The sequence below is a fragment of the Acipenser ruthenus genome, chromosome 24, assembly GCF_902713425.1.
Source record: "Acipenser ruthenus chromosome 24, fAciRut3.2 maternal haplotype, whole genome shotgun sequence".
In the NCBI taxonomy this organism is placed as follows: Eukaryota; Metazoa; Chordata; class Actinopteri; order Acipenseriformes; family Acipenseridae; genus Acipenser; species Acipenser ruthenus.
Genome location: NC_081212.1, coordinates 4040939 through 4053630, shown reverse-complemented (window position 1 = coordinate 4053630; position 12692 = coordinate 4040939). Strand labels below are relative to the sequence as shown.

The 12692-nt window shown below is 39.1% G+C and overlaps 2 protein-coding genes across 5 annotated transcripts in view; one reads left to right on the top strand and one right to left on the bottom strand.

Moving 5' to 3' along the window:
* LOC117429107 (claudin-4-like) overlaps nucleotides 1-6181 on the top strand; it is a 74327-nt gene extending 68146 nt beyond the window's left edge. For 2 of the 3 annotated variants that reach the window (XM_058998093.1, XM_058998094.1), the window contains exon 3: nucleotides 3554-6178. In XM_058998093.1, the coding sequence (XP_058854076.1) occupies nucleotides 3579-4211 (633 nt within the window). In that variant the 5' untranslated portion in view covers nucleotides 3554-3578 and the 3' untranslated portion in view covers nucleotides 4212-6178. Of the gene's footprint in view, nucleotides 1-3553 lie in introns of all 3 variants that reach the window. The other variant, XM_058998092.1, reaches the window with a different exon arrangement.
* Nucleotides 6182-6205: 24 nt separating this feature from the next.
* Nucleotides 6206-9927, bottom strand: LOC117964232 (methyltransferase-like protein 27). Of its 2 annotated transcripts, XM_034907091.2 has the most exons (6): nucleotides 9823-9927; nucleotides 9403-9522; nucleotides 8684-8812; nucleotides 8363-8498; nucleotides 7662-7754; nucleotides 6206-7233 (listed from the first exon to the last, which is right to left on the bottom strand). In XM_034907091.2, the coding sequence occupies exons 2-6, from the start codon at nucleotides 9520-9522 to the stop codon at nucleotides 6992-6994; spliced, it is 720 nt and encodes a 239-aa protein (XP_034762982.2). In that variant the 5' UTR covers nucleotides 9823-9927; the 3' UTR covers nucleotides 6206-6991. The 2 variants fall into 2 exon arrangements, with proteins under 2 accessions (XP_034762982.2, XP_034762983.2); XM_034907092.2 differs by having other exon boundaries at nucleotides 9403-9927.
* Nucleotides 9928-12692: the final 2765 nt, after the last annotated feature.

Here is a 12692-nt window from a genome sequence, read left to right as displayed (position 1 = left end):
ATGACCTACAGAAACTGTTTCATGGTGACAGGTCCGATAAGATCAGTCTGTGGGCATGTTTGCACTGTAAACCCTATGTGCAAGAGATCAACATGAATCTCATGCATCTGTATTTATACACAAGAGTAGTATTCTTATGTACTTTACAGTATCGGGTTTTATTTATGTTTTCTAACAATTAAACAAGATGTCTTTCAAATTGCACGAGATTGAGGTTTAATTATGAAAAAAGGAGGGCATCGCTTCTTTCTGATCGGGGTGGGATCAGCCAGAAGGAAATTAAACTAGACCACACTGTTATGTCGGGCAATGAACATCGTTTTATTAAATACAGGTGGTAAACTATACTTAACAGGTCAGATCTAAAATACAGTCACGGCAGGGCGGTTAAAACAATAACTTAACACAGAATTACAATTGCGGTTCAATACCTGCACGCAGACGGGGCTCACAATAAAACCAATACACCCCATCTCCAGCACTCCTCTAAAACCCCAATGTTTTTTTTTTTTTTTTTTTTTTGTTTTTCTTTTGTTTTGTTTTTTTTTAAATACTAGTTTAAAAACACATACAGGACAGAATGGACACCAAAAACGTTAGCGGTTATTTACAAAACGCTAACCAAGATCATGCAACAGTCTCGTGACACAGGGGTTGTACCGACAGACTGGAAAATAGCAAACGTAAAACCGATCCACAAAAAGGGAGACAAAACCGAACCAGGTAACTACAGACCAGTAAGCCTGACTTCTATTATATGTAAACTTATGGAAACTATAATAAGATTCAAAATGGAAAATTACCTATATGGTAACAATATCCTGGGAGACAGCCAGCATGGTTTTAGGAAAGGGAGATCACGTCTAACTAACCTATTTGACTTTTTTGAGGATGCAACATTGAAAATGAATAACTGCAAAGCATACGACATGGTCTATTTAGATTTCCAGAAAGCTTTTGACAAAGTCCCGCATAAAAGATTAATTCTCAAACTGAACGCAGTAGGGATTAGGGAGTGGTTAACAGGTAGAAAACAGAAAGTACTGATTAGAGGAGAAACCTCAAAATGGAGTGAGGTAACCAGTGGTGTACCACAGGGACCAGTATTAGGTCCTCTGCTATTCCTAATCTACATTAATGATTTAGATTCTGGTGTAGTAAACAAACTCGTTAAATTTGCAGACGACACAAAAATAGGAGGAGTGGCAAACACTGTTGAAGCAGCAAAGGTCATTCAAAATTATCTAGACAGCATTCAGAATTGGGCAGACACATGGCAAATGAAATTTAATAGAGAAAACTGTAAAGTATTGTATGCGGGCAATAAAAATGTGCATTATAAATATCATATGGGAGAGAGTGAAATTGAAGAAGGAATCTATGAAAAAGACCTAGGAGTTTATGTTGACTCAGAAATGTCTTCATCTAGACAATGTGGGGAAGCTATAAAAAAGGCTAACAAGATGCTCGGATATATTGTGAGAAGTGTTGAATTTAAATCAAGGGAAGTAATGTTAAAATTCTACAATGCATTAGTAAGACCTCACCTAGAATATTGTGTTCAGTTCTGGTCACCTCGTTACAAAAAGGATATTACTGCTCTAGAAAGAGTGCAAAGAAGAGCAACCAGAATTATCCCAGGTTTAAAAGGCATGTCGTATGCAGACAGGCTAAAAGAATTGAATCTATTCAGTCTTGAACAAAGAAGACTACGCGGCGATCTGATTCAAACATTCAAAATCCTAAAAGGTATAGACAATGTCAACCCAGGGGACTTCTTTGACTTGAAAAAAGAAAAAAGGACCAGGGGTCATAAATGGAGATTAGATAAAGGGGCATTCAAAACAGAAAATAGGAGGCACTTTTTTACACAGAATTGTGAGGGTCTGGAACCAACTCCCCAGTAATGTTGTTGAAGCTGACACCCTGGGATCCTTCAAGAAGCTGCTTGATGAGATTCTGGGATCAATAAGCTACTAACAACCAAACGAGCAAGATGGGCTGAATGGCCTCCTCTCGTTTGTAAACTTTCTTATGTTCTTATGTTCTTAAATAAACAGTGAATCTACTACAATAATTAATCAAACACGCCTACTGTAACTCGACGTGAGCAACCGTTACAATTGTAACCCAGAGTTTTAAACAAGTCACTGCATCTGAATTAATAAACTGCTTTGTGATCGAAACAAATATAAATATTATGTTAAGTGTCATTTAACCATATCTGTCAACACTGAATTTTCAAAATAAAGGAGCTTTTTTGTGAACTGCAATCTTAGTGGCCTGAATTGAAGTGAATACCTACATAAGACAAAGGCATACAACTAATCCACGTTACTTCCTTCTAACTGCTTTTAAAACGGAAACATATCAAACAGAAAAATAACCATGGCATTCTTCACAATCCAGCTCTCTCCTGGCCCCCGTGGTTCTTATTGTACTGTAGTTGCAGGTGGCTGATTTGGCAGCAGGTCCAGTAGGCGTTGTTACTTTCATCACACAGCACACCTATAGGCTGAGTTTGGTACTGCACATTGACTTCGTCATCAAAGGGGGAGCTACGGCACCTACTTTACAAGTTAAAAACAACAACGTGGTATTGCAATGTTACTCATTCCACTGCACATATGTGGCGGATCAAGAATACCGCTGTCAGTAACATTTCATTGTCAGCTGTCTTCTATTTTAAATGAGCACACTATTGCTGTATGTAAACGCATTATCAGTCAATCTGAATTTCTAAAGCAATGCTGATGCACTATTTGTGTGACTTTTAGACTTTCCTGCAGAATATTTTGCAGTGTGTGAATCTCAGAACAGATTTGCTGAACCACACACATTGTCAATTCTTACTCCACACGTCCCAACGTTAAAATCAGTCCTGCATAGATTATAGAAAGTATGTCTTTTTCCAACGTTTGTGCCAATATGTTGTGATCCAACATACATACTGTAATGAGAACAGCACACAAATTATTTACCAGACTTGTTATACAGCTAGTGGACAGAACTGTGTGCTGCAAACCCACGAAGACTAAAGGACATCCCAGTACTAAACATATTCAAGCTTATTTACTGTGTGGAGATGATTAAATGGAGTTCTAGTGACATCTAGTGGGATTCCAAGGAACTGCAATGTAGTCAACGTGGAGACATTGCTATTGAAGAGTTATTTAAATAACTCAAATCTGTTCAGAATGACAGAGCCTGGCATACCTAACAGCAGAGGGGAACACTTATTGGTGCATGTACTGTAATAGCCTACCAGGTGAAGAAGTAACATCTTAAACACAAATTCTGTCCTATTAAATTAGACCCCCTTAGTAAAGGCAAATGGCATGCAAGATCAGCCATTATGGGCCGAACAACCTAATCTTGTTCTGAATCTTTTACACTTTTCTGGTGCTATGTTCGTAAACAGAGTGTATCCACCCTGAGCTGTACCTCAGCTCTGTTATGCAGGTGTCAGTTGTTGTGCAAAGCATCATTTTTTAATTTAAAATTGAAATGACATTTACACTGAGCCCTTTCCTGTGTTTTTGTCTCTTATTAGCTAGAATCCTGTCACAGTAGCTGCTATGGTGTTCCAAATTGTGGGCCTTTCCATGTCCATGGCGGGATTGGCAGGCACCATCTTGATCTGCGCACTGCCTATGTGGAGAGTGACGGCTTTCATTGGAACCAACATCGTGGTGGCCCAGGTCTTCTGGGAAGGGCTTTGGATGAACTGCGTGTACGAGAGCACAGGGAAAATGCAGTGCAAGATCTACGACTCCCTGCTGGATCTGTCCCCTGATCTCCAGGCTGCTCGAGGCTTGCTGGTCATCACCATAGTGTTGGCTTGTCTTGGTTTCCTGATCTTCCTAATGGGGGCTCAGTGCACCAACTGCCTGGAAAACAAAAGAGTCAAAGCCAGAATCGTGCTTGTTTCTGGGATCACCTTCATCCTGTCTGGCGTCCTGACCTTGGTCCCCGTCTGCTGGACAGCCAACACTATCATCCATGACTTCTACAATCCTCTGGTCCCAGAAGCTCTAAAGAGAGAGCTGGGGGCTGCACTCTATGTGGGCTGGGCAACTGGCGGCTTCCTCTTATTCGGCGGGGCGTTCCTCTGTTGCACCTGCCCTCCCAGAGAGAAAAACTACCCCATGAGGTACACCCCTGCCAAATCGACCACCCACAGCAGCTATGCCATAAAGAACTATGTGTGAAATCACATGCATGTTGATTGTAAGGAGGTGCTGGGATTTCCCTTATCGGAGTGGAGGTTTAGTCTTCAGTTGGCATAATGACTAATACCGGTCCTGTTTTAGGGTAACGATATCTTCTACATCAGTAAGGGTTAAAGCTCAGCTTCACCAAAAAGAGAAGCACCTTGCATTTTGATCCAAGGAACTCAGTAGAAGCTTTCATAGACTCTAATTAGCACTAATCTTGGACTTACTTGCCTAAGGTAACATTGGTTCAATTGTATTGCTAATTGGGTTCTGTGAAACTCCCCATTAATTTGATGTCTTCACAATTACAATTACATCTATTTCCTAAATACTTTTCCCGCATCTGATCTGCTTTATACAGTATTTTATTAAATCACCCATAACTAGAAAGCACTCAATAGTGGCACATTTAGAAATACTAAAATCAAGTTTCTAAAAGTATTTTATTAAAAAAAAGTGTCCCTGGAGGATTTCAAATCTGCTTTGAAAAACTGAATTGCCAAAACTGGAGCAGCTGGACAGGTTGTTGTCACACATCTTAAGTGAAACATTTTCTTACATATTAATAACAATGGCACATTCTCACAAGTACTTGTGGTTTTTGCTTTTTAATATTTTTATTTTCCAGACTTTTTCTCTCAGATGAAGCCTACTTTTCCAGCTACAGTGCTACAAGTTTAATGGAAATCCTTCCCTTCACTCTGTGTTACAGGTAATATGACCCCACCTGACACCACAGTTTGTGCAGCGTGTAAAACAGCCCTGTCAGAAACAGAATATATGGGAATATATCACAAAGTATAGTTCATTTACTATTATGAATCCAAAAGGACAGCTTTGTGTACAGTACATATAAACGTAAATCTGTTAACGTCACTGAAAGATACTGAATTTGTTTCTTTTAGTATTTTTAAATGAACCACTATTCAGTGTTTTATAGTTGTGGATGTTATTATATTAGTATTATTCAAACTGAGAAGGAATATATATATATATAGTGTCAATTTATTGCGCTGTAGCAGGAGAAATAGGCTGAGAACATAATAAACAACATTGTTTTAATGCTAAAGAGATACAAGAAGATGTCTGTTGATTCCTGGTACCTAATGGGTCATCAAAATACAGTCAACTTTTACTGTATTTTGTAGAAAAAGATTTTTAGGGATCCTAACACTTTAGTTATATGTGATTATAAACATGTTATTAATTTTACTATTAACAATTATAGAATACAATTAGAAATAATAAGACTATTATTATACACTTTTGCCATTGTTTTTTTTTTATAATCAGTTATAACGGATATAGCATTTCAGGTCTGTTTGTGTTTCTGTCTGTCTGTCTGTCTGTCTGTCTTTCTACGCCTGTCTCACCCATTGTATGTGGTGGCTTTGCTTTTGCAATAGTTATACACTTTTGCCATATTGTTTTTGTTGCTATTATAACCACTTATAACGGCTCCTGAAACTAAAGTGTTAACATGATTTGAGTGTACTCTTTCAATCAGCTATTTCATGAACGCTTGTTAGCTTGAAAATCCTTGAGATTGTATTATGTTGCATATGTAGAGATATACTGTAAAAGTACCACTTATTTTTTTATTAGCATTGGTCTGAAATCTATTTTACTACAATAGCATCATACTAGAGCTAAAGACTGGGTGCTGTTATTATATTTTTTAATGAACCTGTACACTTATATTTCTACTTTAAGAGTTTATGTGATGCACGTGCATGGCATTCCTTTGGACTTATACATATAACACTTGGAATGGGATAAACAGAGATGGGAAAAATATACCTTATACCTTTTTATTGTGTTTGAAATTATTGCGTTCTAAATGCAAATGTGCTCGAATTCAATGTGCTATCTGTCTGAGAATGTGCAAGTGGAAATTTGCCTTTCCCACCCACTCAAATGTATGTAGGGCTAAATTGAACTGTAGAAAATGAATGAATGCATTTTTTAATAAAGTGCTGTACAGTACGGTTTAAACACAGCTTGTCAGGTTCATTTTTGTTGGCAGCATGCCGTGAGGTACATTATATACAGCATGGAAAAGAAATTCAAAAACTCAACTATCAGCTGCAGCTGCCTGTCTTTAGAAGAGGATGTTTAAGCCTTTTTGCACACATACACATACCCAGGCATGTAGTCTGAAGTATCTTCCAAACCTGCCTTTTCAAACTTCTCTCCCTCGTTTGTTACCACTGTTTCCCACAGCCCCTTTTTGCTCCATCCCCTGAAGCAAAGACTCGGTCCCCTTTCTGAAAGCCTTGGTAACCTGTTGCCCAACGCAGTTATGCCCACATACCCTCCTAAAATACACAACAAAATCTCTTCAGTTTTAAATAAATGATATGTCTTAAAGTCCTCCGTATCTGTTTAAAGACATGGCTAGTAATCTGTAACCTGTATAAAAATCTTGGATACACTTCAAAATACAGGTACATTAACACTGAGCTTCAATTAATAATACAGGTACATTAACACTGAGCTTCAATTAATAATACAGGTACATTACCGACCACACATAAAACTTTTTTTTTTTAATTGAGTTGTTTATTTCTGGTTTGTTATTTGTTATTGTATGACAAGCCAGCAACAGGATTCTACTACAGCAATGACACATTTGGGAAAGAGAAGATGATTTAAGTAATTGGAAAATAACTTTTTTTTTTTCACTGTAACTATAACAGAACTTGAGATTGATATGAATTCCAATGATTTTGAGTGACAACCATAGGGGGCGCTATCCTCTTACAATGTTATACTTATTGACTCATTGCACTGAACTGTTCATGTGTCGCTCCCACAGACTTCCTGTACAGGTACACTACCCCGGGGATGTAGCCTGATTCTTGGTCTGACACAGCCTTCTCCCACAGGTCTTCTTCCAGCACTGTCACTCTGCTCCACAAGCCTGTCTGCTCCATCAGCTGCAGCACAGACTCCAGCTCCTCCTTATATTCCCTGTTAGAGGCGTTGGCCCTTGTGGTCATGCACACATATCCTCCTGGAACAGCATGTAGGTCGATTAGCTTAGCACCAAATCCCCTGCAGTACATAACAGGCTTGGGCATCTGGTTATGTACTGACAGAATAGAACACGGTGCATTCTAGTACGTGACAAGTGGAATCCTCTCTGACATTCCCTTTTACTGGGATTCCAAACTTTGGCCTGCTAACAAACATCACAAAGTCCCCATTGACAGCACATCGACACCAGCCTGTCGTCAAGCTAAATGACTGTTATTGCAAGTAAAATCCAGGACCTTAGAAAAAGGAAAGACCAAAACCTTATAAAAACTAGCACCGACTTCATCTTGGATTTTATCCACTCGGCAGGCTGTTATCTCACGGTAAATCGTTGCTTAAATGATTATTAGATCTCAATCCTTTCATGCCTGCTCTTCTCCCTGCATCTCATCCCCAAGAACTCACCTGGCTTTGTGACCTGCCACAGCTCTCTAATGACGCTGCAGGGAACTTGTCCAACACTGAGAGCCCCAACTATAAGAACAGCATCATAACTCTCTGAAACAGGCAGCAAATAACAGGTCATCTTTACTGCCTAAAGAAACGTAGGCTAAAACAATTTAACAATGAATGTAGATTAGAAAGGGCTGAAGTAATAATAACATCACATGTTTTATTTTAAGCCCATACTTGATAACTGTGCTTATGTGGGTTGATGCAACCCATGGTGATTCTGCAGTGCTATTAAATAATCCAAAAGATTATAATCTGTGGTTTATCTTGTTGGGAAATGCATTGATTAATTCAGCCTTGTTAGAGCCACTGAAAGCAAATTTAAATTCGAAATTCCTTAAGAAATGTCAGTGATAACTCAAAATACCAACTGGGAGACTATTGGAGATATAGCTTTTGCTTTTGAGACTGGAATAAACTACCCACAGAACTCAGATCCACAGTGGCACTTTCTCATTTTAAAAGATTATTTAAACCAGCCTCGTAATTGCAAATAATGTGAAGTGATTGCAATAATACATGGATTATAAGACTGTGCTTACTGCATGCTTGTGTGCAACAGTAACAAGCTCCTGCCTTTCCTAATGGGATGTCTTTGTAAAAGAGCTGTTTGTAGCTCATAAATAAATCAATCTAAACCAGCAAAAGTATACCGGCTGGAGCTGGAAGTGGCCGAGCTCCCAGAATACACTGCTTCAGGTCCTGGTACAGTCCTTTACTATGGGCCAGGCGCAGCATCCCCTCACTGCCATCCACACCGTGGAAATTCTGGAACCCCATTTTCTGTAACTGCACACAGGAACTGTTACAAGCTGGCCTGGGCAAACCAGGTGCTAACGATTCAAAGCTAACTGCACAAGACCTCTTTTGTGTTGCTATTTACGTGCTGCACCTTGGCTTCTTCGCTGGAGTGTAATCTTTAAAGCAGTACAGTTGTGTGCATTGAGCCCAGTGTCACAGCTCTTCATATTTACCAATGAGGCGACCAGTCCAGTGCCGCATGCCACGTCAAGAACCACCGCTCGAGCCCTGTCTCCTTGAAAAGCTGCAGACAGGCACTCTGCAGCCAGATAAGGGGCCCGGTAATCCAGTATATCTACATCCTGCCCCCCCCCCCCCCAAAAAAAGAGCTTGATAAATAACTTTAGCTGCATTGAACAAGCTTCTGTGGGAAACGGCTCAAGGAGTCTACTTCAGAATATTATTATTTATTTCTTAGCAGACATATTTAGCCAGGGTGGCTTACAATTGTTACAAGATATCACATTATTTTTACACACAATTACCCATTTATATAGTTTTTTTTTTTTTTTTTTACTGGAGCAATCTAGGTAAAGTACCTTGCTCAAGGGTACAGCAGCAGTATCCCCCACCTGGGATTGAACCCACAACCCTCTGGTCAAGAGTCCAGAACCCTAACCACTACTCCATAGAATAGACTTCGGCTGTACGTTTTTATTTTCTTTTTAGTAATTTTTTTTGGTTAGATTTGGAACATTCAAAATCGTCATTTTAATTCCAGTCTGATCCGTTCTTAAACAATTACAGAAATCATGATTTTTATAATTACGGTAATACTAGATGACACAGTAGTAACATAACGACACCACCTGGCGGCTATATTAAGCATTGCAAAATACTGTAGCACTTCCTCGAATTGTTTTTAACGTTGCAAGTCTATGACAGATATTACCTGTTCATAATTATTTGCCCATTTGTTATAGAAGCCGACTTTATCTTCAGCAACTGTGTCTTTATGCGCAGAAAGAATAACTTCCTTAACGTCAGAAAACGTCCTTTCAGCGGCAGCCATCTAGGGTTTAAAATGCACAAAGCACAGCCGTTAATAGTACTGACTGCATGCATTTAATTTGCATAGTTCTACCACAGGTGCACACCTTTGTGGTTTTAAATTGTGCACGGGGGCACATTAGTAGAATTCAGAAAAGTTAAACACCAAATAAGAAAGTTAACTACGTTAAGCCACGACGTCTGGTTAGTAAATTATACACAACAACAATGCAGATTTAAAGGTTAAAGCTTCCATAGACATGAGCAAGTAAAGTAGTATGCGTCACGCATTGATACATGCAAATACAATTGGCACGCTTACACGTAGAAGACGTTTTGTATAATAAACAGAAAATAAAGAATGTCGATAAATAGAACTAGCTAAAGAAGAACTACACTAGCTACGTCTCAACTACCGTAATGCGCATGAACACAGTACAGTACTGCTAAAACCTCCAATCAGAGAGAACTAAAAAGAGACGAAAGACCTCATTGGATAATGCGGCAGGCAAGGTGAGCGCTCCGTTTGGATCAATTTTGTGCTCGTCTAGACCTTGTTTGTTATTGAATATAGCTTTACCGGCAATAACAAACTGCAATATTACAGATTACTAGAACGAGTAGTTATGTAACCCCTGTCTTGAGCGCACACACCATAATTACCTTGTCTTATTTATTTGCATTGCTAGTTGTAACCTTTAAGATCTAATCATGCTGTCAGCATTTAATTGCAAATAATACAAAAAAGGGCGACTGTTCACATTTCCACCGTTCTGCTATGCATTTAACTGCACCAGAAACCGTACTTTGTTGGCTGTTCAAATGTTTAATCTTTCAAACGTCCCCTGTTTAGTTAGATTATTGAAATGACCAGGTGCCAGGAATTTGAACAACTTGAACCCCTGCTAAATCAGCACAAAACTGACTACAGTCACTAATCACAGCATGAATACGTCACACCTGAGTGTGCAGATTCACTAATATGAGTTATTATACTTAATTGAAAGTCAGTTCTAAATCCCAGGACTGGGTGCAGTGTTTCAACCCCTGTACTGCTATTGAAATCGGCCTTTTGTTTCACTGTCGTTAATGAAGTGTAGTGTCATTAGTGATTTCAATTTACAGGATTGACATTCAGGGTGTGTAGTACAGTTTTGCATACAATGACAAGAAAACCTGATTTAACACATGTTATATTTATTCTAAATAACTGGTTCAATAAATCACTCCTGGGGAGGATAGCACCAGCAGGATCCATATAGTTATAGCACTGTTATAATAGATCTGCCACTGTTTAGAGCTTTAAAATAGACTGAGGTCCTTGAATCTGAGATTTGATCTGAGTCCATTGTAATTTCATCATGTGTCCGTGATAGAGGAGCGAGAGGAAGGCTGAAGAGAAATAAAGATTCTCATGTCAAATGTATATCTGTCTTATAAAATGGATTATCAAATTGTGACTGTCTGCTTCATTGATATGAATACATCAGCTAGTTAAGCTGGGGTCTTCCCTGTTGTTTATACTTCTGTGGACAATCACAAAGAGCTCTATCGAAACTAGTGAATGTCGTGGTCCCCTGTGCTGTCTCTAGGCAGCGACTTATAAATGTTGAGCAGGTGGGGCTGAAGGGTTACATTGTCGTTGAATGGAATGAGGAAGGGTGTTCCGTGCTGGAGTTTAGAATCCCTAGCTCAAGCTCAAAGCCAAGCAGAGTCAGATTGATAATAACTCAATATTGGAGCCACAGAGCTACTCGGAGTGATTGCAAACACCATCAAATAAAAGCTACTTACACTTTAATGACACTATAAATACATGTCAATAATAATGACATGGGCTTTGATTGATTTCACATGGGTGCAACGCCAGCCTTTTGCAAAAGCCTGCATCTAAACTGTGCACAGCATTTTCTTCCATGTTTTTTTTATATAAGGAGATTCACAGATTCACCACAAGGGGGTGCAAATGGTCTAAAGCTGCAAACCACTTCATCCTCCACTAGTCGTAGTGAACAGAAACATGTACTGTAGCGAGCATTGTTTATCTCCTATACACTGCCCCCCCCCCCCCCCCCCCAGTAAGTATTGGGAAATAAATAAATGTGGAACATTTTTGTTGCTTATTATCCCTGACAAGCTAATGGTCTCCTCTTCAAATAAAGGCAGCTCATTAATGAGCAACCCCATAAGTGAGGTGGCACTGCCAAATATGATCCATTTACTACCAATGCAGAACCTGGACATTCGGTTTTCATTTTACCCCCCCAAATTTCAGCAACTGTGACTGCCAAGATGATGAATGATCCAGAACATTTTGGTGCGCTGCCATGCATTGTCCGAAGCACAACGTTGACATCACTCTACCTTGCCTTTCTCTTGCTATCAACTACTACACAGGTGATGGCTAAAGCCTTTCATCAAAAAGAGGAGCAAATAACACACATTGTTTCTGAAGCCCTCACATGTGTGTGATGATGTATATTCTGGAATTTTAACCTTGCAGTAATGAAGCCGCATGTTCTGAAAACCAGCACTAAAGGCAAGGCCTGGTAAAGGGAGACAGCAGGTACACCTCATCAGAATCCTGTCAAAACTTTCTAAATTCCATTCCTCGACTTGCTGGAGTCACAAGACCCTGAGAACATATATAGTGATCAACTGCACATGCAAAATGAATTGATCTCTTTAACTGAAAGCTGATCAATGTGATAATACTCGGTAACACTATACTGACAAACCATCTGCAGGAATGCATTTATGTGTCTTATACCGTTACAGCCAAGGTTAAAATCCGACGTTTTCGACTACAGAGAAGTATTATGCATTTGATTAATTGAGCATAAATTCAATGTATAAGTTAGGTTGTACACAGCTCCGTGCTGCAGAGTCTTTGTGGATGATGTCACTTACCTCTGCTGTTTATCAATTATTGTAGCTGAATTTTCACATTTCTGTTTTAGTAAGGGCTTTTCAATTCTGCGTATGTTCACCCCGATGAAGGCATTACTTTTTATATCATTAATACTATTTATTTAGTATTGCAAAGTGTAGTTAGTTGTGAGTGACCATAGTAGCCCCTTTGGTCCCGATTTTTAAATGTAATTTATTAAAAAGATGCATAGAAACGAGACTTAACATGGTACAATTATCCACACAGTCACTGAATGGGATAGGTGAGATTCATTGTTTGAG

Coding starts and splice junctions, on each gene's coding strand:
- LOC117964232 (XM_034907092.2), bottom strand. CDS start 9,522: ATGGCTGCCGCTGAAAGGACGTTTTCTGACGTTAAGGAAGTTATTCTT. Junction 8,499..8,683: donor CTGGACTGGTCGCCTCATTG/GTAAATATGAAG, acceptor TCCTGTGTGCAG/TTACAGAAAATGGGGTTCCA. Junction 7,755..8,362: donor GCCACTTCCAGCTCCAGCCG/GTATACTTTTGC, acceptor TGCCTGTTTCAG/AGAGTTATGATGCTGTTCTT.